At 45.2% G+C, this 25,756-nt stretch overlaps 1 protein-coding gene and 1 long non-coding RNA gene across 4 annotated transcripts in view; one reads left to right on the top strand and one right to left on the bottom strand.

Moving 5' to 3' along the window:
- LOC727308 (ephrin-B2) overlaps nt 1-25,756 on the top strand; it is a 53,470-nt gene that overhangs the window by 18,621 nt on the left and 9,093 nt on the right. The window contains exons 2-4 of the mRNA XM_026439066.1: nt 19,929-20,070; nt 20,990-21,293; nt 23,381-23,686. Coding sequence (XP_026294851.1) covers nt 19,929-20,070; nt 20,990-21,293; nt 23,381-23,686 — 752 coding nt within the window. The remainder of the gene's footprint in view (nt 1-19,928; nt 20,071-20,989; nt 21,294-23,380; nt 23,687-25,756) is intronic.
- Nucleotides 1-25,756, bottom strand: part of LOC113218598 — a 100,656-nt gene that overhangs the window by 73,512 nt on the left and 1,388 nt on the right. For all 3 annotated transcript variants that reach the window (XR_003304182.1, XR_003304181.1, XR_003304183.1), the window contains exon 2: nt 25,506-25,669. This is a non-coding gene — a long non-coding RNA (uncharacterized LOC113218598). The remainder of the gene's footprint in view (nt 1-25,505; nt 25,670-25,756) is intronic.

Raw genomic sequence — 25,756 nt, 5'->3', positions numbered from 1 at the left:
CCTCCCTCTCGGCCTGGGCAAAAAGGGCAAAAAGCGTTGGCCGACTCCAGATGCGCGATCATTTGTAATATTTAATTATGGGCGAGTCCGCGGGGAAGATTGTGTCGCTACTTTAGATCGAGAAGGGGTCTTTTTTTCCTTTCTTTTTTCCCTCCGTTTCCTTCCTTCCTTCCTTCCTTCCACTCCGTGATTTCTTCGCCTGTCGTTTAGATGACGACAAGCGATGAGTTAAACTTATTCTTTGTAGAAAAATTTGTTTTTTGATGGTTCTATTCGACATCATTCGTTCGAGCTAATTTTTAAATAAATAAAAGAAGAAAGAGATTTGAGTTCTCAAGATCGAATAAATTTTTTAACCTAACAAAATTTTATTGTTTCAAGTTCTCGCGCGAAAACGAGAGGTTTAATCGTCGCTTGCGAATTATTCTCGTTACATCGCGTTTCCAATAAACTGAAAGCCGAGGCTAATTTATATTAAACGACACGCTGATTACGCGAACGCATCGAGGCGAAATTCTTGGTTATGGTGTTCGCACCTCTCTTCGAATCCATTCCCTGAACCTCCAATTCGGGGTTATAAAAACGTATCGATCATACGAAACTGGATATCGTATCTGTAACGGGAAGGACGACAGCCACGGAGTGTTGAAAAGCAGGCGATCGATGGTAGTAGAAGCGGGCCGTAATATCGGGCAAATTGTCGGGTTTGCTCGGTACAAAATGCGAACCGGCGTCATTTCCCATCGGCGTTCTTCTAAAATTATCGATAACTTATCGACAATTGACTATAATTCCCCAGTCATACGCGGAGGTTATCCACGACGACGAAAAATCCTCCTCGGCGCTCTCGCGCTCACGCATGTCTTCACGCTTGTCCTCCTCTCCTTCGCGTTTCTCCAACACGCGGGTTATAATACGTGGCATTCCCTTTCCGTACCCCCTATCCTCGGGGTAATAAAGTCGTATCGCGTTCCTTTTCCTCTCCGTTCCCTCTTAAGGCCATCTTCTTATTAAACGAATCGTGAACACGCCACGGGATAATGGAAAGAAACTAGTTTCCAAGATTTGAGGAAACAACACACGATGTAATTTCCGTACAATTACCGTAACGACTCGATGATCGTTGAAAGGCTTCGCGATTGCGAAACCTTATGGAATTGAGAAAAATCTAACCCTTTCGAGATTGTTTTCTTAAACCCGAAGAATATTGTTGTTCTGAGAATATTTCACTCGTAAATATTTCAACGAGAAATATCCACATATGCGTCTAATCTTTATGATCATTCGTTCTCCAAAAAATCGAGCAATTTCACCGGTATTTGTTTGAACGTTTGCGCGTGTCTCGATCCGGGATCACTCGAGGGCGACCCGCCAAAAACGTCGTGTCATCGCGTACCAGAAATGTGCAGAGCACGGCTTAATGCGATTGTGATGTAGAGGTGATGGTGAGAGAAGGTCGGAAACGTTGTTCGGTCAAAAGGCACCGGAACGTGTACACACGGGGCGGAAGTGGGAGCAGAAATCCTTTTTCCTGTACGGTCACGCGCACCCGGCTTTCACGCGTGCTCGAAGACTGGTTCTCGAGTGGCGCGTTTGTCATCCTCTCGTCCACGTCTTCCTCGCAAAACTTCCTCGTTCCCAGAACCCCGGCCCGGGAGAAAGATAAAGAGGATAGACCGTCGGGTGCGTGTTTACATCCGTGGCGAGATTTTCGTGCGGCTCGAGTGCTTGCCGAACGACTTACATTCGCATTTTCTGAATGGGGCACGGTTGGGGAATCGCGCCGCCGTTCAACCAAATGCCACCGCTCCTCCACCACCGCAAATGCGAAAGTTTCGCCTTCTCTTCTTCGCTTTTTCACGACTTTCTGACCGGTCAAACAACGCAAAGTGTGCTCTCGAGATCGGGGCAAACACCATGCATTGAAACGTCGCGCGGCGCACTCGGGAGAGAAAGGAGGAGGAGGCCTTCAAACTGTCACGAAAACGTACGGACAAACGTATTCGATCGAGAGAAAATTTTAACGACGTCGTTGAACAATTTGGCGAGGGGTTGTAAGGTTATGGGCTATGTTTTTTCGCGTGTTTATAAGAAGATTGGGTTCTCGTGGAGCCGAAAAATAAACGTTGGAAGAAGATGTTACAAGGACGTTGTGTAATTTTGACGATCCGATGATGACAGCTTTCGAACGTTAACTATACGAGGACGGGGAGATACGAAGGATGCGAGTTGTTTTGTGGCATGTGCACACATAAAATGGCGAAAATGACGAGGACGATCTTTCAATCAAAGTAGTGCAGTGATTTCATCCAAGTAAACTGTAATTAAGAGCAACGTACTTTACATACCGTCCCTGAAATTACGTACACTCGTATTGTATATAAAATCCGTGTATATACTACCCTCGGACGTAATAAATTAACCACGATCTTCGCCCATCCCACGTCCGTTTAATCTTCGATCTCTTGCCCTAATCTCGCAACGAATAATATTCCTTTTTCTCGTCGCCGACATCACACGATCCCGGCATTTTCGGTTATCGGTTGCGCCGACCCGAGGCAACGCCGCCAATAGAGGGAGACCGTCCATCCTCCTCGATGCCATCCCTCCTCTCGACCCTCCCTCGTTCGAGAAAGAGAAACTTTCCTCACGGCGACGCGTTTTCCCCTTTCGAATTTCATAAAACATATAGGCGCGCACGCACACTATGTCCCGCGCGTACCGTGTGATCAGCCCAAATATTCATGAATATATTTCGTATATTACATGGATCCCGAAATACGCGAAAGATGTTATTACGCGGGACCCGGCATTCTTCGTGCATAAGACCAAGAATGGAGATCGGGGGGGGGCCCACGGAAAGGCGAGAGTCTTTGCAAAGAAAGAAAGAGAGTTGCGTATATATACATATATATATATATATTCGCGTACCACGAAGAAAATATGCCACGTAATGCGCCGCGGGCTCTGAAACGAGGATGACCAGAACGCGGTGAACCGACGACGAGGGGGGAAGAAGAGGGGAAAGAAGAGGCAGAGGCAGATGCAAGAGTCCAGAAAAAGAAGCAGCTGCACCCCGTGCACCCAACTATCCTCTCTCTCTTTCTCTCTATCTCTCTCTTTTTCCCACTGCGTTGTTGACTCTTGCGTTCCGATTCTACGCGTTTATATCCCTCTCTCGGCTACGAATCTTTTTGCCGCCCCTTTTCGCCACAAGGAAACGATACGCGTTACGAAATATCTCGATCCGTGTACACTGAGAGAGGGGAGAGATTTTCTTATCGAACGACTGCGTGAAACCTTGAATTTTGAATGCGCGTGTTGTGAGATAGTACGCGGGAAATTTTAACGAGAATTGAATTGGAAAAAATTATTGAAAAGTAACAGAGAATAAAAATTATCTATCTATCTATCTAAATTGTTTGAATATCGATGGAATGGTACGATTATTCGATAAATAGAGAGACCCATCTTTTCAACGAGGATCGAGGGAAGATATATTTCGTGTGTACTTAAAAGTTCGGGGGGAAGGGAGGAGCCGGGTGCGAAGGGAAATTGCGCGTGTCTGGCCAAGCTCCAGAATAAGCATAAGAATATATCTCGGATCCGTAATCTCACGGACGCGCGCGGACTTATGCTATATTTCTTGTCGAACGTTATCAAATACGCCGAAGGATAACCGGCTTCTGAGAAGGAACAATCTGCCGATGTACGATAAGCTTGTTAGTCTCGAGCGTTTCGTTCCCTCCTCGTGTTCGTTCTATCCTCTCCACCGTTCATCGTCAAGCAACACTGAATCATAACTGACGTCGAATTAAAAGCAAAGTCCCCTCTTCTCCTTCCAACTCTCTCTCTCTCTCCTCTCCTCGCCTTTTCGCGGTAATTATCGAACACGTTGTTTATAAAAGGTGTTGCGATAAAGTTGGATCGGCCGTCTGTCTTTGTGTTTGATGGACGACATGACGGATCGGGTTCGTTTGAATTATTTACAATTTGTCGATGGACGGGTGGGGGAGGTCCCTTCGATCATGCGTTGTTTCGAAAATGTAGATACACAGCCACGGGGAGAGACGCGAGATATCAAATTACGCTCGTTACGAGGCGCGACCCAAGTTCCCGATTAACTCGTCGAGGCTCGAGGTGTGTAAACGACGTGACGACAGGGAAGCGGCAGCTTGACGAGCTTGAGGAATTTAACGAACGATCCAACCGACTCGGGTATTAGATCATCCTATAATGAATTTGAATGAATGATCACGATAGAGATTTTATTAAAAATCGGATTGGATGAGAGGAAGATAGAAAAATAATAATCGAATGATGCTTATCGAATTGTTAAAATGGAAAGATCCTCATTCGCGAAATTCAAATTATCGAATGGCATCGAGGCGCGTAAATTCGTAAAAGAAGAAGAAAAATTCCCGAGTTGTTCGAGGTACCCAGCAGGTGCCAAATCTGTGCGCGCTTAATTAGCGCAACTCGTTTCCCAGGCCGTTCGAAATTACGTGTTCGTGCACCTTGGAAAAAAAATAGACGATAGTGACGGGGGGAGGGGGATCCATGGACAGAGGTGGACGAAGGGAGGGAGGAAAGTGAGAGAGAGTGTGGAGCACCGGTTATCGAAGGTTCAATCTTCGGGCCATGGGGCCGGTCACTATATGGGATTCTGGGGATACGGGGGAGGTAATCGATTACCATGGGACCGATCTTTCTCCTCCTTCCTCTCTTTTCTTTTTTTTTCTCCCTCTGTCTTTCTCTGCTTTCCTTCCCCCTCCCCTTCATCTGCCTCCTCCACTCTCTGGCTTCTCTCTTTTTCTTTCTTGACCTCCCTACTCCAGGTCTTTCGAACCGACGCCAAAATTTATACCTGGCGGCTGGTACGGAGATGCACCCTCGTCTGAATGGAGGCAGGGCATTCAACGGCGCCGCGAACTGTGAAACGAAAAATATATGGTTTCCAAAAGAACAGCCTTAGGTCGATCCTCGAAGGTGGAGGAGAAGAGCGGCGAGGGAGAAAGAAGGACACGCTCGAGCCAGAGAAAAGAATCGGTACAGGGGCGAGGAAGTGGATGCGAGAAGGTGCGGAGAGAGAGAGAGGATAAGAGGCGAGAAAGACCCCACGAGAGCGCGAGTGTCCTTGCCTAGGATCTTCGAAAGGGAGAATCGGATTCTTTGAATTTTCGAGACCGAGGGGCAGAGATTGATGCCGAGGTATATACACGTTCTTAGATGTCGATGGCCGGTGGTTGGACGGTATTGTCGACAGACAGTTGGATGTCTAATGACGAACGATAGGGGCTCCTTGTCGTTCGAGCGACCGACCCCCGGTGTTATATCGGTGTGATCTCTCGACCGCGGGATTTAGAAAATCGTGCCCACGTATATCGATGATTTGATCGTCGCTGACACTGTTCATTAGTTTTCCCTTATGTGACTTTGTCTCCTTTCAAAAGATTTCGAAGGATGAATGAAAATAACGATTCGAACGATAGAACGCTCCGATAAGGGAGAATGAAGATACAATGATGGAAATTACGGTTACATAATTATTTTAAAAAGAAGTATATATACACGAGTATTCTATACACGAAAATTCTCATTGAAAATTCGTACTTAGGATGATGATTCGTTTTCGAGCACAAAACCCCGAAACGATCCTCTCGGTGATCATTACCCGTCTCTAATCCCCTATTCATAGACATTAAACTGTTACGTCATAGAAACTGGCGAGCCTCTAAAAAGCACTCGGCTCGAAAACACTCGACAAAAAACTCGGAGCGACAAAATACCCCACCAACTATTAACTCACGGCAACAATACTGAGCAAACAAAACGCTGCACTTCTGTCCGCAATAATTTTTTATCCCTTGCTGCCTCTGGTATCTGGCACACAATAGCGAACCTTTCCCGGTGCATCGAACGATCCAGATCAACCGTGCACCGTGACGACCCTCACGGGTCGCGCTTTCTCTCTGTCCTTGCGCCCTGGAACCGAGGATATTCACGATCAAGTGGGCCATTATTTGTTAAAACTCAACGGAACACGAAACAGACAGAGAGAGAAGGGGGGCCAACAGGAAAATCGTCCAAGATAAAAAAGGAGACGACGAGAAAAGACATCAGGTACTTCTTCCTCGAGCGCCAACTTGCGTCGAATATCTTTGGGTCAACGTGGCATCTTCTCTTTTCTTCCTCCTCCTCCTCCTCTTCCTCTTCTTCTTATTCCTAGTCTATTCCTCTTCAGGTATACGTGACCTTCTTCGTCTGCACGGGTCCTTGGAATTAAAGAGCAAAAGAAGCCGGTGCTCTTGGTGTCGGACAAAAGCGAAGCGAGGATGATGATGGTGGCTTCTTGTGCAAGCGCGTAGAATCTCATCCGAGTATATATACGCACCGTTAGGCCCCATTTGTCTAGAACATCAGGATTTATGCCGAGGTTACTCCGCCCTTGGGCCTTCGAGAGTTCCACCGATTTACTTTTATGGCCTCGTACTAGCAGCAGCCGGCACGAGGAACCGGGAGAAAGTCTTGCCCGTGCCGATGCTGCTCACTCTTGGTTGCGCAAGAGAAAATGTTACAGGAAACACGGGAGGGAACTACTGCCTCTATTACACCGTTACAGGGGGAGGGAGAACACGAGTCCCGAAGACACGCTGGAACAGACGACGTAGAAATTGTATCGTGATATCAGACGACAGAAGTTGCCTGAATCAACGACGCATATGCGAGATCCGGGGAGTGAAAAACGAGCGCAAGAGGGTGGATTCTTCGAACGAACTTTATCGACTTCGAAGCGATAAAGTAATATGCTCGACGATTAAATTCTCCAGTTTCTTAGGGACAGATTTTCCGTTTCACGTGACGCTAAGCTTCCCTCTAGGTTTTTCTTCCGCTTCATTTACTCCAGTCATCGAAGGTCCCCCCTCAGACCTCAAGATAAATACGCGTGATCCGCGGTCGAACAAAGACGAATACCTTTACGCGGATCGAATCTTCTGTGCACCGTTCGGTCTCCATTTGTCCGTAACGACAAATGGTATTCGTACGTAGCCAACCCCGCCCCGTGAACTAACCGAGCCTCGGGGCCTGGGCTATTCACGTCCACGGCTTAAGCGTCCTCCGTGGCGCGAAGGAGACGAAATATAAAGGAGGAGCGAAGAACGAAGGTTCCTCAAGGTTGATTTCTACGAGCCACTTGCCGTGTATCGGCATTTGGACATTTTCTTCCACGCCGAATCTCTCTTGGGCCGAACAGAGGGATCCCTCGGGTCCATCCTTAAAGTATCCCCGATTGTCTGGAGGCCCTTTGTCCCGAAAGGAAGCCGCACGTGGTGCGACCAGGTAGCGCTGACCGACTCTGTTTCCGCGCGGGGACGATCTGGCCGGGTAAGTCACGTGCGGAAAGCAGTAAAGGTAAAAGTCGTCGCCGGTTGTGCAGTGGAGATATGCCGAGTTTCAACGAGGACCAAGGTCCCTCCGTGTTTACTCGATTGCTTGGCACGTCGTAAACGGGTGACGAGTCTATTTCCTCGAAACGAATGGCGGGAAGGAAGAAAGGGAGGGAGGAAGGCGAACACGCAGGTTAACGGAGGATGAATTGACGTATGTGCAGAGGACTTGTCGAAGAAATCTTCGAGTTGTTGACAGAGGGAAGGGTGGATGAGGGAAGATGATAAAGAGGCGGCAAAGAGAAAAGTGGTAGGGGATAGGGTTGAGACGAAAAGAGTCAGAAAAAGAGGGAGAAAAAGTTATCCGCCGCGAGAAGAGGATCTGGCGCGGCCATGAAGAGTAAACGATGACGACTTCCTGATTCGATGCTCGCTTCTCCGACGACAAACCGTGGAATTCGAATATATACGAACCGCTCCAACATGTGCCGTCGTTCGCGTACACTCTGTTTGTTTACACGTTGGCGGGACATCGTGTGCGCCAGGAACGAGGCATAGACACTCAACAGATGCATGGATCCATCGGTTCGAACCTGCAACCCGCACTCTCAACAGTTGTCCAACTTAACGCGCCTCGAAATCTCGATAATGATGGGAATATTAATCGCGTTTAAGTGGAATCACGGGACACCGACTACGTATAATCGGCGTATAATGAATAGCTCAGGCTGGATCGCTTGGTAATAACGGATCGCTTCTTTTTCAACGTTCCTAATCTTGAGTGTTCCTAGATTCCCGTGTTTCCAAACATTAGAACGCCCAATTTCTCGTGAAACGAAAAGTATACAAACGGAACGAAGTAAGAAATTGTTTGCTCGAAACGAAAAACTTAATCGGCCAGAGGCATTCTGCTAGCTAGGATTTACAGTTCACACGTTTCCATCCAGTTTCCTGGTAATCCCCATTTCACGCGGATATAAAAACCTTGCAAAAACTTTATCCTACTAAAAAAAATGTATATACACACACGGCGCCTATCGCGCGAACCCACGACAAGAGAGGGGGGGTTACAGACGCTTGCTTACACGCCCCGTTTTCCCAGACACGAAAGAAACGATCGTGATCCGTCCGGAGATGATCTCGCCGATGGCGAGTGAACCTGAGGAGACACCGAGACCTTTTTGGGGAGGCGACGGGTAGGAAGGGTCGGTGATTTTCCGCGAGTCACGCGAATTCGTGACTGAATCCCGGGAATCTCGAACGATGTGTCACGCTGGTGTGAAACGTCACGGCACTAGGAAGTGACCCCGAACTGTCGCTTACCTAGGGCCCGCGCGTACCTGTGCACGACAATGTCCATAAACAATGGGAGCTATCTCGGGGATATCAACACGATGGGCCAGGCCGTGGATCTGACCCAGGAACGGGGACCTGACCCCGAACGTGCACCGGGACACGGGTTATCTTCTATATCGGCCGGACAGAAATGTCTCAATGCGCAATGCGGATCTTTGTCGAAGGTGCAAATACCGTGGTGCCGCCGCTCCATCTCCGTCGAGGAAGAAGCCCCCGACGAGGATTCGATCTCGAACCGCCTCGGGACAGATTAATAATAAGGATTGTGGAATCGTGAAGATAAACGCTGTCACGTTTTGTTCGGATAATCGAGCAATAGATGTTGGTGCATAACGATGGATTCTTAGAGGAGGAGCCATCTTTATGATCGAACGTTTGACGGTGAGATTAAGTTGGATCAGTTTCTAGGTCTGATTTCTAGATCTTCCGATTTTAGAATCGTTGATGCGGCTATTCTTGTTTCTGATGTGGTTATGCCTTTATCACGATTGTTCGAGTAACGTGTAAATTGGAACGGCAAATTGTACCGTTGCCAATGTATTATATTTCGGCAGTTTTGTCTTACAATCTTTTTTAACAATTCGAATAAAAAAATTGGCACCGAGGTTTGAACGTTTGATTTCTTACGTTCGATTATTGTAATAATTATGGAGTAATTATTTGTCGGATCTTGTATATCAGTGGGAACAATACGTTTATGGTATATTATAAAAATTCCTTCTTTTTTCTCTCCTCTCCAGAGTTCAAAGGTAACGACGATTTCAACATTTTTTCAGTTCGATGTTGAAATTTAATGATTCTAGAAGATAGAATTGGAGGAAGTTTCATCTATCTTTATTTATTTCCCCTCTCCCTGATTTTACGCGTTCTCGAAAGATCAATAAAAAAATTGAGGACAGTAAGATTACACGGATATAGAAATATTTCTCGAACACGTAGCTACCTGGAAAGATATCAAAGCCGAGTATCGAGTACGCCGTAACATCGGGACAGCTTCGAAACTGATCCCAACGTGGCATTTTTCCCGTAGTAGGGACAAACATTTCCATAATCGTAAACCTTTCATCGGCTCCCTCTCTCGTACACCGAACCCGGTATCAGCCATAAAACTGAAGAAGCAATAACGTGGCAAGGTCAGGTCGCAAGCTCCTCTCCACGCTTTCTTCTCGAAACTCGAAACTGCTAATATACCGAACTTGCCCAAAGAGTGGCTCCGTCTAATCGACGCTCGAGATCGCCATAAAGTTGCCGATCGTAAAATTAAATCGTCGTTAAATGCTCGAAAGGATCGCTCGATCTTCCGTTCCTTTTTCCTTTTCTTTTTTTCTTTTTTCACAATGACAATGACGCGAAACCGAGCCACGAACAAAAATTACCCGAAAAGATCTCACCGATGTCTCTCGACGCTAAATTTTAGATCGTAATATCTTGGAAACGATTCGCGTTGCAACAACAATAATAATAATAATAGTAACAACAACAGGCATAACTTTTCAAAAAGTCACAAATTCCACGGGAAAGAATTTAACTAAACGACGATGTTTATAGCCTATTCCGTGGTATCGTTCCTCGAGGAGGATATATTCGAGAAATAATGGTAAACCAAAGGTGGTGCCGCTTACGAACGCTAATTGGTAGTTAAAATTAATTAACGAGCCGACGATACGCACGACTCTATTACCCACATACGTCTCTGCATCGGCAACGCGCGCGTATATACGTTCTTCGCCGCATTAACCAACTTGGCTGCAACTCGGAGGTTCAAAGGGTGAAAACTGTGGTCGCTTTCGACACATTCGAAACGCCGCGACTGATAAATCTCTGGCCAGCCAGGCAAGCACAGCCAGCCAGCCAGCCAGCCAGCACGTAACTCCGACGAGAAGCACGCGTCTCGTCGTCGTCGTCGTCGTCGTCGGGATGCCTGAACCACGTGGTCCAGGCCCCGACTATTTTCCTTCAACGACGAGCATTTGATCTCCGATCGGGGACAGACACTCCCCTACTTACGCCGTTAGTCCAATTACAAAGGAGTGGCATGCCGCTGCACATAAATTACACGAGCTCTCCGGGACAATCTAAATTGTATCGAGTCCGAGCATGCTTTAACTCACGATGTTACTCCGTATTTGTACACCGGGCCGGACTAATAGGCAAATCATACCCTGCTCCGCCAACTTTTTATTTCCAAAGGTTACTCTCGTTCCCAAACGAGAATTATTTCCGATTTTAACGTTTCTCGTCTCTTACGTTATCGTTAATTGTTATCGTAGAGATCGTTTTATCGTATGTATCGTATCTTTGATAACTATTATTAATTTAGAAAGGGAGATTTTTTGAGCGTAACAACTTGCAATTTACAATATTTTTGCCACACTCGATAAGTAAATTTATCATATTATCATCTATTAAAATACGATATATATTTATTCCATCACCGAATCCCTGACCTAAAAATTTACAATCTTCGATACCCAAAAACGAATATTTATAAATCTCGCAACGTTACGACTCGATAAATTCGTATGAAACGGGCGCGATATAAAAGAGAGGAGAAGTTTCTGTCACCTGTTCGAGGAGAGTTCGGGGGGGCGAATAGGGGTTGGGGAGGGGAAGAGGGGAAGGAGATGGTGTCGCGGCTTTCGACGCGGTTGATAAATCGACGCTACGAGACGGAACCCCGAAAACACGTGCGCGGACGTGGCTGCGGTATAACGTCCCCGTCGGACTATTTCTTTCAACGGCGGCCCTCTGATCTCCGTCCGGCTCTGACACTCCGTCTAGCCACTTTAGTGCCTCCATTCCACGCCTCGCGAGGGAGGTGGAACGACGAGAGCGTTTGTACGCTGTGCACGGCTTTTAATAGGACACACAACGTCGCGGTACGCGTGGATCGATGAACTTTCCGTTTAGAAGCCACGCCACGACGAGGATCGTGCGTTGTCTGTTCCGTACACGAACGATCGACTGCCTCTTGGGCCACGAGTTCCGACCTCGAATAGACGCGACAATTCGTCGATTTTTTATTACTCTCCCTCCCCTTGCCATCGAGTTGTTGTGCCGTCCTCCGGATTGTCTACCGTTCGAATCGCACGTGTTAATTCGATTTCGGGGACGAAAGATCGCAGTGTGAACGTTGAAATTGTCCTCTTGGATATTTTCATGGGACTTTTTTTTTTTTCTGTTCGTTTTGTTTTTCGAGAGAGGGAGGGATGGAGAGAGAGATGTTTCGGCGGCTATTTCGATCGGATTGGATGTTTTTATAGGGGAATAGTTAATATCGTGAAGGCCTGTGGGGCGGAGAATAATCTGTGACGACTCTGGGAGTGTCGTAAATTTCCTGAATGCTCTCGACGATAATCACTTTGTTCCCTCTTTTAAATTCATAAAGTATGCGGTGTATTTCCTTGGAAAGATTTATCTTCGCGAAACACATTTTTTTTTTTTTTTTTTAACAAGTTTGATGGAGCTGTATTTTAAGAGGAGTTTTTAATTCTTGTTGTAACGCTGCTCCTTTGAACATTTGTGACAAACATTTGAACATTTGTGAAGATGTGAAATCGAAATGGGAGGAAGTTGATCGAATCCGATTAAATATTTACGACATTTTTTATAATATTAGAAAAAAGCTACCTCACTATTTGTTTTTTTCTTCTTCTGTTAGAAGTTAAAATGGAGTTCCTCGGAGATTTCCGATTCTCTCTCTCGAAAAAAAAAAATTACGAACAAAACGTACAAACGAATTGACCATGTGAAATGGTCAAAACAGCTGATCAAGAACGATTCGACGGGAGCAATCACAATGAATCCCCATCGTGAATCAAATTATCAGCGCTAACAGGTTCCGTATCCATAATCATTCAGCTCTTTACGGACAAGCTCCGGGGCGAAATTTCGCCCCGAGGGAAGAATTACCAGGCGCCTCGTTAACTTTCGTTTCATCTTCTTCCATCTTGTTCCGTTTTCACGGGAATCGTTTCTTCTTCCGCTTTTTCACTCGCTTGTAAATCGGCTCCGTATATTTGAGAAAGAAAAAAGTCACCGTGAATAACACACCGTGCACCGTGCATGTTGAAAGTTTTTTTTAATCGACGAAGAAGAAGAAAGAACTTTCTATGATTCCACGATTGTTGCGCACGACTTAAACATTTATCCTCAAAGAAGATCGCGATAAAAAAGTATCGAACGATTAAGAACGTACGTGTTTCCGTACATGGCTCGAGGATACGAAGAATGCAAAAACTTGAGGAAGTGAATGCGACAGCCAGGAAGCGATCCCAGTTATCCACGAACATACAAGAATAGATCGAACTCGGGAGGAGGAGAGGAAAAAAAAATTCACTCATGTATAAGAGACGACTGACGCCAGGAGGAAGAATACGATAAATATTTGAAGTTAACTAATAATAACGCCGGCACGTCCTAATGGCATCAAGAGACGAAAAGACGCCGCCGCCGTCGACGACGACGACGACGAAGAAGACGACGACGACGGAGACGACCACGTCGACGAGCGGGCCTACCGACCACGTCGACAGAACAGAAGAGAATCACCCGCGCACCGCTTTTACATAACGCATTAATGTCGTGCATTAAATGGACCGCATGCGCCGTATACTGGACCATCTTGCAGGAAGTTATTATAAATACGGCACGAGACCGTGGAATTCGTTACGGTACGGAAAGCCGCGGGAATGCGACCCGGCCCTCTCTCTTTTATAAATAATTTAAAAGTTCAAGGGGCCCCGCTCGAAGAACGAAACGGAGGGGGAGGGGGAGGGGGACGCGTTTCGGCAAAAATGCCTGCGTCCCCCTTCAGGGTTGGAAATAGATTGACGGAATCGAGTGCACAGCAGCACAACCGCTTTTATGTTTTCCACCAGTCGTGTTGTCGCTGACTAAACGTATGTACAGAAACCCCTTCGGTTCCCCTTTGTAACACTTTTTGATGGTCGCGCTTTTCGTTTAGGAAACCCTTCACCTGTCTCATTCCTCTCTGTCGCGAATCCCCCTCTCAACGTTTATAAGAAAATATTATGTTACGTTTCACGTGAAAATGAATCGCGGCTATGTTATTTCACGAGTGTTATCGCGAGTAAGTAATGTGTTGAATAATTAGGGCAAAGAAGAATCGGAATTACAGTGAATAATATTTGTGTCTTTAATTACTATTTTTCACTTCGATAATTAAATAACGAAAGATAATTTCTAAATTTATCCGATGGTAATTACGAGTAATTCGTTTTGATTTTCCTGTTGGCTTTTTTTTCTTTTTTTAGTTTTCCCGTAACAAGAGAATATTAACCGGTCGTTTAACTCGATTAAATTGCCTGATTTATGAGAACCGTTTCGAATCTTCGTAGAAATAGTTACGGGTCCACAAGGCGATGATTTCAGAGTAAGGAGTGGAATTAAGGAAATCAGCTGGGTAGCTGGGAACTTGCTCGCGCCCATTCAGACTCGTTAAATCTACGCTCATAAAAACGACGATAATAAACTCGATCCATAGTCTCGCTGTTTCACGTCGATTTTGTATGGTACGAAGACTTGCCACGCTTGCCAGCTACGAAAGAACAAAGGGCTGGAAGTGTGTGACCGATGTAAAAATAAAATCACCCGAGAGGAACCAATTATGGTCTGTATTTGACGTATTCGTCGGAGAGAAAGAAGCAGGTGCAAATGGGGAGGAGGAACCCGGTATGTAACACCTTTCCAAAAAACGCGATCGATATCTTCTCTCTATGCTATCTCCGAAAAAAGGTTATTACGCGTTGCCCTGATCCCAGGACAATTGCTTCACAGTTAACACTTTCCGCGCACGAAAGAGGAATCAACAACGCCTCATCCGTGCATCTATACCCACCCTATATAACGATACTTATCGCGATCAACGCGTGAAAGTTGATTATCGTTAAGCACGAGAACGGAATCGAAAATTGATATTTTTCTTTCTTTTTTTTTTTTTCTTCTTTAAATAAGATACGAAAAAAGATTAAAAAGGAGAAACCACTCGAAAAAAAAGGAGAAAAAAAAAATTAAGAATACGAACCATTACCTCTTTTAAATAATTCATACGCGTCTCTCTGTCACGCCGTAAATTTTCAATACTAATTCCTGTGGACATTACAACCGCGAGGCTCTTCGGCGACGAAATAGAAAGAAGGGGGGAAAAATATGCATTATACGGGCACAATGGTTGTCCAAGGAATGAACATGATGAATGAAAGAGTCAAACGATGGCCCCGAAGCCGGTAACGTCCAAGGATCCATCCGCGTGGTCGTTTTGCTTTCTCTCTCTCTGTGTCTCTCTCTCTCTCTTTCTATCTCTTCCCTATCCCCTCACCCCTTTGCTCGCCCTCTTTGACGCAGTCGCAGCTTTGATATTCCTGCCAGAATATCCCACTTATAGTTAGTGCATAAGCCTCCCGTTTCTCTAGTCGTGTTCCCTCTTTATCCATCGTTCTAACAGCTTTTCTGTCCCCCTCTTCCCCCCTCGTGTGTTCTCTCTCTCTGTCATTCTCTCTTTCGCACCCTCTTTCTTCGAATCTCGCACTCTATCCCCGTCACGCGTTTCCAGCTTTTCCTTCCTTCCTCCTCTCCTCACCGGCTCGGAGACATTCTAACACACGTGGCCACGGTTTTCTCGACGTTTCTCACCGACTCTTTGTCCCGTCGCGTCGTCTACGTGGATGACGTTGAACCGCGTGAAACGTTCCTTCGTGCGCCTCGCGCGGATGAAGCTGCACGCGCCTCTATCTATCCGCCTTTTAAAACGCGAAACGCGGGTCAAGGATCGCCGATTAAAGGATTCGTTGGCGAGAAGAGCGTGTCGTTTACACGCGCTGACGTGAATCCCCGCGGTTTTCCTCCGCTTCCTCGTCGTGCCGTTACGCGATCCTTGAATACCACGAACGACGAGGGGTCGTGGTAATTACGCCGATAAGAATCTCGCATAATTTACGTGGTTCGAATAACTTTTCAGCCGTCGTGGTTTTCTATTCTCCTTTTCCTCTTTCTTCTTTCTTCCGTGGCGAAGATTGTGAAAGAGAGAGAGAGAGAGAGAGAGAGCGATAAGGTTCGATTTATGATTCGACGAAGAGCAGAGAAAAAAGTTGAACGCTTGATACTTTCGACGAAATGGGGAAAGGCAAAGGAAAAGGGTGACGTGTAAAATTGGTCTGGACGAACGATCGACAAGAATTTCCAGGGGTCCCGAAACGATGGAGGTCTTCTCTCTCCTCGATCGTGGAACACGCCCACTTTTTCGCTGTTCCAATTAGTCCAGAACCCCCTTTGCGCGCGTTTTATTTGGTAGTTGATTGGTGTGGCGGGAACAGTAGTGGGAATTAATGAAGACGGTTCAGGGGTAGGACATTGCCGAACAGTTATTGGCCCTCGAATAATCCCGCCAACGTTGGCGGATTTTACAGACATTTAGTCGACTATGCAATTAACACCAGTGATACGATCGATTAGACTAGGCAATATGGCAGATACGTTTATTATACGATCGATACGGAAATGGGAAAGATGGGAATAAACGACGATTGAGATAAATTTTCTTCTGAAAATTTAGAAAAAAAAAACTAAGACAAAACTTATAACATCGTTCGAAATCTTATCTTGCACTGAAACGTTTAAGCTTTAAAATCGACGTTAAATGGATATCTTTAACGCGTCGTGTGCTATTCGAGTAAATTTATCAATTAAGTAGAAGTAAAAGCGTATTAACACTCGAGAAAGAATACGGAGGGAAGAGGAAGGATGACTCGATAATTCGATGATTCGATGGTTAAACAGTGTTATCGTGTGTATCGTCGGCTATAAGGAAAACTCGTGTCTCTGTATAAACGTCTGATATTCGCAGACGCGCAAGTTTTTTAAGTTCGAAGGGGTCACTCGAGGATTCCCCATACATATTCATGGCGAATATTTACTTAAGGCCAGAAAAGAACTGTTAAGAACGAAAGCAACGTATCGCATTAATACGAGGGTCCTCCTCGGAGAATCCTACGAATACGTAGGTATATGCAAATGACACCATTCCCGCCACGGGGAAACCTTTAAATCACACATCGAGGCTACCAATAACACGTCGACGATCATAATACAAGACAGCCTTTATGCTCGGTGTAGCAGCAAGAGTAGCAAAACGTTCGTCCTCGAGTTTAAAAGGATCGCGTTTTAAGTACCGTAACATGCAATAACAGCCTTTCATCGGATATAATTCGAGTCAGGATTAAAATAACAAATAGAAGAGAGAAAAAGAGAGAGAGAGAGAGAGAGAGTGAGAGAGCGACGCGTGTTGCGCTAGCGCAATCAACGTATATTGTTAACCGTATGTACCGACAAGTTTTCATAGGAACGAAGTCTGTTAATCGTTCCCAGAGAACCAGATTCTCGCGTACATTAACATGCCATTGATATCTCGTCGATTCTAAACGGACAAGCAATCTTCGTACTTCTTCCTCGCGACATCGTTCGAATTTACATCTTATTATGCCGAAGTAGAAAAAGAAAAAAATACATATAAGATATAAGATTCACGGAAGAGAGGAAAGAAAAGGAAAAAAAAAAAAAAAAGGAAAAAAAATTTAACAAAATTATACAATGATCAAACGATGAAGGAGATACGCGAACAAATTACCGTGACGGGATTTCAAAGATCTCGGTTATTCAAATTTCTTCTCTTCCCACCCGTGTTTTCCCTTATCTCGGCCCGTTCACCGGAACGAAATTCAACGAAAACGCGAAATAAACGCAGACACGCGAAGCGAAATCCTTTTCCCTTCAAAACGTATGTCCCGGCAAATTTATACATCACAATTCACCGCGCATTGCGGCCATTAACGCGTCGACGAGCAGGCAACACGACGGGCATTGCGAGCCATCAACCTCCACGAGGAAACCGAGATGCCCGGGTCCAAAGTACCACCAAAAGGAGCCACGCCGTGCTTTTATCGCGAGTAATTCGGGCCACGATCGTACGTATACGGTGTCTAATAAATTCGTGAATGGCCGGCCAGCGACTGAAATGTCGCTACACACCCACGCCTGGCGCACACGAGTCGCCGGGTACGTGCGTTACGAAGGGCTCCCTCCTCTTTCCCCCCTCTCTCTCTCTCTCTCTATGCTCTTTCGACATGGTTGTGTGCGCGCGTGCCCCGGACTCTCGAGGTTGTTGGCGTTCGTTGCGCGCTTAGGGTGGGTACCGACGAACCGACATGGGGGCACCGAGAGAGCGGATATTATCGCCAAACGTTAATTTGGCCGAGGCCCGGCCTACCTTCCAATTTTCGAGCCCTTACACGCCCACTTACGAGATTGTCCGTTAATGCTCCGAAACGTCGGGACGCGTTTTCGACGCCCGCGTTTTACCGCCACGGAGAACAGCTTCGCGTCGTACTTCAGCCGTGGTACAGCCGACGGCTACGTACGTAAGTACGTATCGTGGACGAGCGTCTCTCTTAGAACCCCCTCGGCGAAAGAAGGTTTGCACGAGGCACACGCGTGCATACGTTGAAAGAGCACACGTGAGTATATACGTGCAAGAGTAAATAGAGTCGATCGGGCAAGTCGCCGTGCCTTGGAAGGATAGCAGATCTTCAGGTGTTGGAGATTTCTAGACGGTAGCTACTGGGAACTACTGAATCCGGTTCTTTTTTGTTGAATTTTTAAAGGTAAAATTTCAAGCGCGCCAGTTCTATAAACGGCACACACTGGTGCAAAAGAGAGAAGGAGTTTTGTAATTAGAAAAATTGCGAAATCTAGAGGAGGCGTGTGAAAAAATTGTGAAGAAAAATCAAGATATTCCGCGTTGGGAATGGGGAGGGGAAAAAATTTCCGTAAACGCGATAATGATATCTGATATCGATATCGCGTGTATGCACAAACGTCTCGATAACGCGCAGAAATATAATCGAGTGTTGGCCGAGCAAGGGCACTTAGATGACGAAGGATATTCGCGATAAAATTAAATGGAACGTCGCGAAAAGGAACGACACGGCCGATTGGTGGCCGCTAAGAAAACAGGGAAAACCGTATATTTCAACTGTGCCTTAACATTCCCCCGTGCGCATCACACTCGCCCGCGCCTAATTTATGTAACACAGAACAAATATACTCGTGGCCGCGCGTACGTACAACGTGGTCGCATCAAAGAAAATAAATACGGGAACGAAACAAGTGGAGCGAGCGCGAGAAGCAAGAAAATAGTTCGCGCAGCGGTTCGTAGACCCGAAATAGGGCGGTGTGAACAGCAGGAAACTTTACTGTATACCGTGAAACGTGGAGTAGGAGAAGAGAACGTGTGTATTGGCGTGTGTGAGCGCTGTTGGAAAGAACCGGTTATATAGAAACCGTCCTCCACCTTCTCCACCTTCTCCTTCTTCTTCTTCTTCTTCTTCTCCTCCTCCTCCTCCTTCTGCTTCTTCCTTCTCCTCTTCTTTACCTTACCTTCCCTTCCACTCTTTCACCGACCTTTCGTTCCATCCTCGCCAAGTATCCAGCAAGCCCCGCTACATAATACAATCGAGCCTATACATATATACAAACCCGATTGTATGCGTGCCTCCGTGTACATAGGTGCAGAGGCTGTATGTACACTTACGTGGGGTCCCGACACCATGGGCGCCTGCCTATCTGACATTGGGTGCCTACGAGGGCGAGCCTCGTGTCGTTTCTTTTTCTCCCTTTCCTGACCTGGCTACCGACGGATCCGGAGGAAGAAGAACCCTGCACCCCTTCCTCCCGAGAACCTCCTCCCAAGGCGTTGGAATTTCGCGAACGTATTCACGAGGATAGCCTCGTTTCCGATATACGCGGAAACTATCTCGAAACTATCGCGCGGATATCCCGCGGCGAGAGAAACAACGCGTTGAACGAAACGTGACTGTTAAACGTATTTAATCGCACCGTACGATGATTAATTTTTTATCCGATACGTTTTGAACGGCGCCCGGAGATGGAGGCGTCGGAAATATAAATGATTCTTTTGGCTATTGTTAGAACTCGCTTCGATCTTTCTCCCCTCCGTGTTGGATACGTACGTATGCGTACACGTAACACATCCTGTGTTAGCCCCCGCTATTTAGACTTAGGTTTAATTTTTTTAATACGCGAGGCTCGTGTCGCGTTCGAAAGGGTCGCATTCAATATTATTGACGATCGTCTGTTTTTCTGTTACAGATTTCGAATAGACAACACAGACCATATAATAGACGTGAACAAGAACAACGCGGCGTTCGAGTACGATCAAGTGAACATAATATGTCCTGTGTACCAGCCAGGAACGTATGACGAGGACGCGGAGAAGTATATCATTTACAATGTAAGTTCCAATATCTTTGTATCGTATCGTAACGCGAGGAATCTCGACGAAAAAAGAAAAAGGATTGTCACGATTGTCCGAGTATTCTGGTCCGCCATAGTAATGGGATCGACAGATAAATCGAGTTACACGACTGTTGACCCATTATGCGAAATAAAAAATTGTCAAAGGGTGTTCCGTGTGTTGTTTAGACAGCTGTTACTACTCGAAACTCGTTCGTTAACTCGCTCGTATCAGACCCCCCGAACGACTTCCGCTTCGTAGCCAACTTTTGACGCCCTTCGAGGGGATGTTGGAACGTTGTTTCACCCGCTCTTTTTAAAAATATTCATGACGAATTACCGCGTAGCAATCATTCCTTAATTAGAGAAACTCGTAACGATGTTTGTACGCGGGGATAAAAATCACCGCGTTTCATAAATCAAATCGTTTCCAAGGAAAGTTTTTTACCCCCCCTCTCTCGCTTTTATCTACGAGATTTCTACGCCGTGTATACCCTAAAGCAATGACGCAAGCACCACGAATCATCGTCGGGATCTAATCACCGTCTCGATATCCTTCCCTCCTCGCATTGTCTCGATAGCGTTCGAACCCAACAACAGATATTTTCTCCCTCTTAACTGTATATCGAGGGGACCGAGAAACACGAATCAGCTTTTTCTACAGCTATGCGTTACGGAGAACGGGAAAGAATTCTGAAAGTCGTCAAACAACGAATCGTCCACAAGAAAATCTTTCTCTCTAGAATCTTCTACAAAGAATTGTCGTTTCTATAGAACCCGATGAAAAAAAAAAAAAAAAGAAAAATAAAAAAATAAGAAAAAACATTGAAAGAGAAGGCTATTACGTGACAAATAAATAGCGCTGCCATTCGATTCGCGTCAGTAGCTTGTTCTTAGATGCATCATGTATTTCACAGGTGTCCAAAGAGGAGTACGAAACATGTCGGATAACAAATCCGAATCCGCGAGTGATAGCGGTCTGTAACAACCCGTATAAGACTATGTACTTCACGATCACCTTCAGGCCGTTCACACCGCAACCCGAAGGCCTGGAGTTCCTGCCAGGCCACGATTACTATTTCATCAGCACTTCGTCCAAGGACGACCTCCACAAACGCATCGGTGGACGATGCACAAGTAACAACATGAAGGTGGTCTTCAAAGTGTGCTGCCGCAACGAAGCTGACACCTCGTCGTCATCAGCGACATCGCGTAACAATTGTGAGTATTCATTTTTTTTCATCGAATAAAAATATCAAAATATCTATCTCAAAGATATCTCGCAGTTGAGTGGGAAGTGAATCAAATCCCGTTTACAATCGTATCCTTATATCCTCGTACAACGAACAAAAACCTCTGTCCTACCGCGAGAAGTCATTTCACATGTACGACCAGTATTCTAATGGGTCCGATTATCATAATCTGAAATTATAGTCGTTGTCTACGTCGCCTGCGCCGCCTTTTCATTTCGCGTGTAAATCACGTTTAAGACCTTCACGGTTTCGCGTCAATGCATCAGCTCACCGTGTTCACGAGCAACAGGGAGAGTGAAACGAATCGAAGAAAAAGAAGTCCATGTCATAAATTCATTATCTCCTAATCAGTTAACAAAGGGGAGGACCTTCCCCCGTAACGACAGACGGTTCGATTCCTTGATCTTCCGCTTCGAGCGCGATTCATCCTCTCCCTCGCCATCGACCATCTCTGCGCTCCTCCCCTCTTAAATAATCCCTATCAATTATAATTGTTACTCGTGCACCATTTGTTGCGGTTAGAGGACCGAAAGCTGACCCAGAACACGATAAATCCCACTATTTCATTCTTAGAGCCCGCCCGATCTCTTCTCTCCCTAATTCGTTCTCCCGAGACACCTTCTTTCACCTTCTTCCCTGCCACCGGCCCAACTCACTCGTCGGGGACGATTCATGCGCCATAATGACTAGCTATTTCGCCGGCCGAGAACTCTGAACTCCCTTTCTCTCTTTCCTTCTCCCATCGAGTCTCGGGCATTCAAGATTCCACGAGGCTCTCCCGACCTCGAAATCCTTCCGCGGCTCTCTACCGTGTTGTGTGTTCATTGCGGGATCAGAGCGTGAGCACGCTCGTGTACTGATGCTCCTCTACGATTACTATCAACAGCCACGAACCGCGAGAAATGTTAATCTCGCGGAAAATTTCAGACGGGCTTCTCTTCTTTGCGCCGCGAGCGCGACCGCGGCGAAAGACATTTACGCCGGCAATTAGCCGACGAAAATGCGAAATTAATCTTCGACTTTATTCCACCGGTCGAGGTTCGTTCTCCTCCTCGCTCTTTGTGCGCTTGCGAAGTTTCGACCGTGTACACGGAATATTTGTCATTCCTTATGGTTGCCGTGTTTTCTCTCTCTCTTTATAGTTTTATAATTAACAGTCGATCGGTTTTAATAAATAAACCGTAATCTCCGATAATTAAATTAATCCTTGGAAATAAATTTTTGTAAAAAAATAGTATAAAAATATCTTTTCATTCCATAAAAACCGTTTTTAAACGGAGTCGCGGGCAGAGTCAAGAATCCTCGGTTGGTTTTCACGTTTGCGAGAACCACAAATCCTCTACTACCTATCAAATTTTTACGATACCGCGTTTTACGGTTATAACTGTAACGGTTTACGCGCGATTCTACTATTACGATCAGGATGGGCAAATGATCGGCAGTCCGATTAAATAAAATTTAACGGACGCAATCATAACCTCGTCTGTATTTCGATTCGGAGCCCGTTTTAAAATAACCGAACCTTACACGCTCGCGCCTATATATATATATATGTATATGTATACATAGGTAATTGAAATCGATGGCTATTCACCGGACACTCGTCCCATTTACGAGCAATCGTCGACGGTCGCGGTCGCGATTCTACGCGCGATTCTCCCCGTTGAAAATTACGCAAAACCAGTGCGCGATTTGCCGTTTCCACGAGTTAAAATCGAAACTTGTTCGTCGACGCGATGTTATCCTAAATCATTCGGCTGGAAACACCAACGTGAACAACGAACGATGTTCGTTGCGCGGGCGCGCGTAACAACAGTAATCGAGACTCGAGGTTGGAAATTGCACGCAACTCGTGAACCAGGTAAAAAAGTGGCGGTGAGATTACACGCTAAAATTCAATAGCCGCAACGGAGTGTACCCGAGGCCACGGCGTTGTTATACCAGGGAACGGTGAAAAAAAAAAAAGGCCGTGCTGACTCGCGAGCATGACAATGTAATAAGAATGTTAGGAGAGATAGGAAAATGTTTAATGCCGATCTGCGTGTCGTATTTCAGCCGTGGCCGTGACCAGCAGCACCGTGCCAAGCAGCAGCTCGACCAGCACCGCTGTTTTGGGTGGAGGAGCCGCTGGGATACCACCCCCGCCACCACCGAGCGTCCTCAAGGGCGGAGATCGATTCTACCCAGGGGGCAGCATTCATCATCATCACGATCATCATCAACCGGCCACGGCGGCGCCGACCCTGCCCCACGTGCCCCCTCCGGCCATCTACCCCGTGCATCCGCATCAGCCTCCGATTCACAATGGACCGCCGTCCTCCTCGCCGCCCAAGACCTCGATCGGCCAGAAGAAGAAGAACAGTACGTATAACACACCGCCCCACCGACTCTTGCCACCTGCTCTCTTTGCCGCGAAACGAGTTTCTCCATGCTCCTCGCGACCATTATCTCGGCCAATGATTCTTTCATTTTTTTCTCTCTCCCTCCTTCTGTCTCCCCTTCGCTCCCTACTTGTTGAATCCCTCCTTTTCTCTCTCTCTCTTTCTCTTTCTCTTTTTTATACTCCTTTTATTTTTCTTACGCGAAATTTCTCTCGTCGTCGCGTCTCGTCGAAATTAATCGTGGAAAAGAAGAGTTTTTTTTTTTCATTAATTGCGAATTAAATCTAGTCTACGAAATCTAGTACTCGAATTGAATTGGTCGAATTTAATTATGGATTATACTAATGAGGAATTATATAGTTAAATAACGAGCGATTTAAATAATTAAGTAATATCTTAAGTGTATTAAAGGGAAATTGATCCTGTATGTGTCCCTTATCGATATGTCGTTAAGATGTTTTTAATCGTCCCTTTCTTTTTGTCCAATTTTGATAATTATCACTTTGTATCGGCATCACTGTTGCATAAAATTAAGATAAACTACTCGTAGCCGACGACTTTACTGCTCGTTATCGTTGTGTAAATCGTTTTTCTTTTTTCTTTTTTGAAGAAATCAACGCGGTTCGTTATTAGCATTGCATAATTGATATTTTTTCTTTTCGAAAATACGGCAAGCGCGGGTCCACGATCGTGCGAAATCTTTCTTTTCCATCGTCCGAGTACCACCGAGTCAAAGAGGAACGTCGTCGACGCTTCGATCATTAAATTACCGTTATGTAGTTGAACGTGACGGTCCATTGCGTGCCAAACAATCATTTTACGTAATTTATTCGGCTTATCGTTCGGTCGTATTAAATCGGATAAAGTAAATAACGAGCAAATAAATTTTAATGAGCTTTAAAATTATATTGTCCCTTTTCGTAGCTCGTTCTACTTATTACAATCGCCCGATACTTTGTATGAATTATGTCAAAATGAATGATCATTTACATTGGTTGATCGCACGTGAAACTTTTAAAACCGTATCATACACTCGTGTATGATCGAGGCGTTGGTCCGTGAAATACGATTTTTCTTTCACATTTAGATCCGATATTTGATCCAATTCCGATTTCATTAACATTAACGATTGATAACAAAATATTCGAAATATAATCGAAACTTGAATAAAATTGGCAATCTGATTGGATTTAAAAATCTTTAAAAGTAGGATAACAAATTTCGAATATCTATTGCATACACACAGATTAAAAGGAGGAAAAATCGTGGGCAATAGAAAAAAATTATCTAAAAAATTTCACGTAAAAAACGTCTGATAGAAATCATAGAAAGGGACCCTTTCAACTCTCGAAATATGTGCTAGATAGAGAATAATCAAACAAGCTAGAAAATAATCAAAAGTAATCGAGGTTTCAATTCAACCATCTTTCTCGACGACCATCTGTCGCTCTTGTATACTCTTGTATACTCTTTTTTATGTTATCATCTATGATAATTTGACTTGAAAATGCAATGTGGTGGATGCACACACATTTACATTCCATCGATAGCTAGGACATGATCATTAACGAAGTGATCTGTCCGGTTCGAGACTCGACAAAAAATTCGTGTTCCCAAGATGTCGAATTGAAATAACTCGAGACCGATCATTCCGTCCTTATTTGTAACAACAATTTGAATTTCTTTAATTTCGAAATTCAATCATGTCTCACGTAATTCGTGATTTACGAATATCGATCTATGCGATATCTAATGCGTTTCATTTCATGCAAAAGCAAAAGTTGATAATAATTACTCACCTATAAGCTGGAACCTGGTTGGAAGTTGAAGTTTCCTCTTCGATATCGACAGATATCATTGGTTGGCTCTTGTAATGAAGTAACTTTTTCTACCAAAGCTCGTGAAAGTTTTGTTTCAAACTGGAGAAATTTGAAGAAATTTCGAGATGTTCTTGACCTCTTTCCTTGAAATTAAAATAACATTGTGTTCATTAAATATATAAAAATGAATTTAATTTGAAAATAAAAGTGTAGAAACTTAAAATATTTTA

The sequence above is a fragment of the Apis mellifera genome, linkage group LG2 (assembly GCF_003254395.2).
Source record: "Apis mellifera strain DH4 linkage group LG2, Amel_HAv3.1, whole genome shotgun sequence".
NCBI classification, from domain to species: domain Eukaryota; kingdom Metazoa; phylum Arthropoda; class Insecta; order Hymenoptera; family Apidae; genus Apis; species Apis mellifera.
Note: the sequence above shows the minus strand (reverse complement) of the source record. Positions and strands in the feature narration are given on the sequence as shown.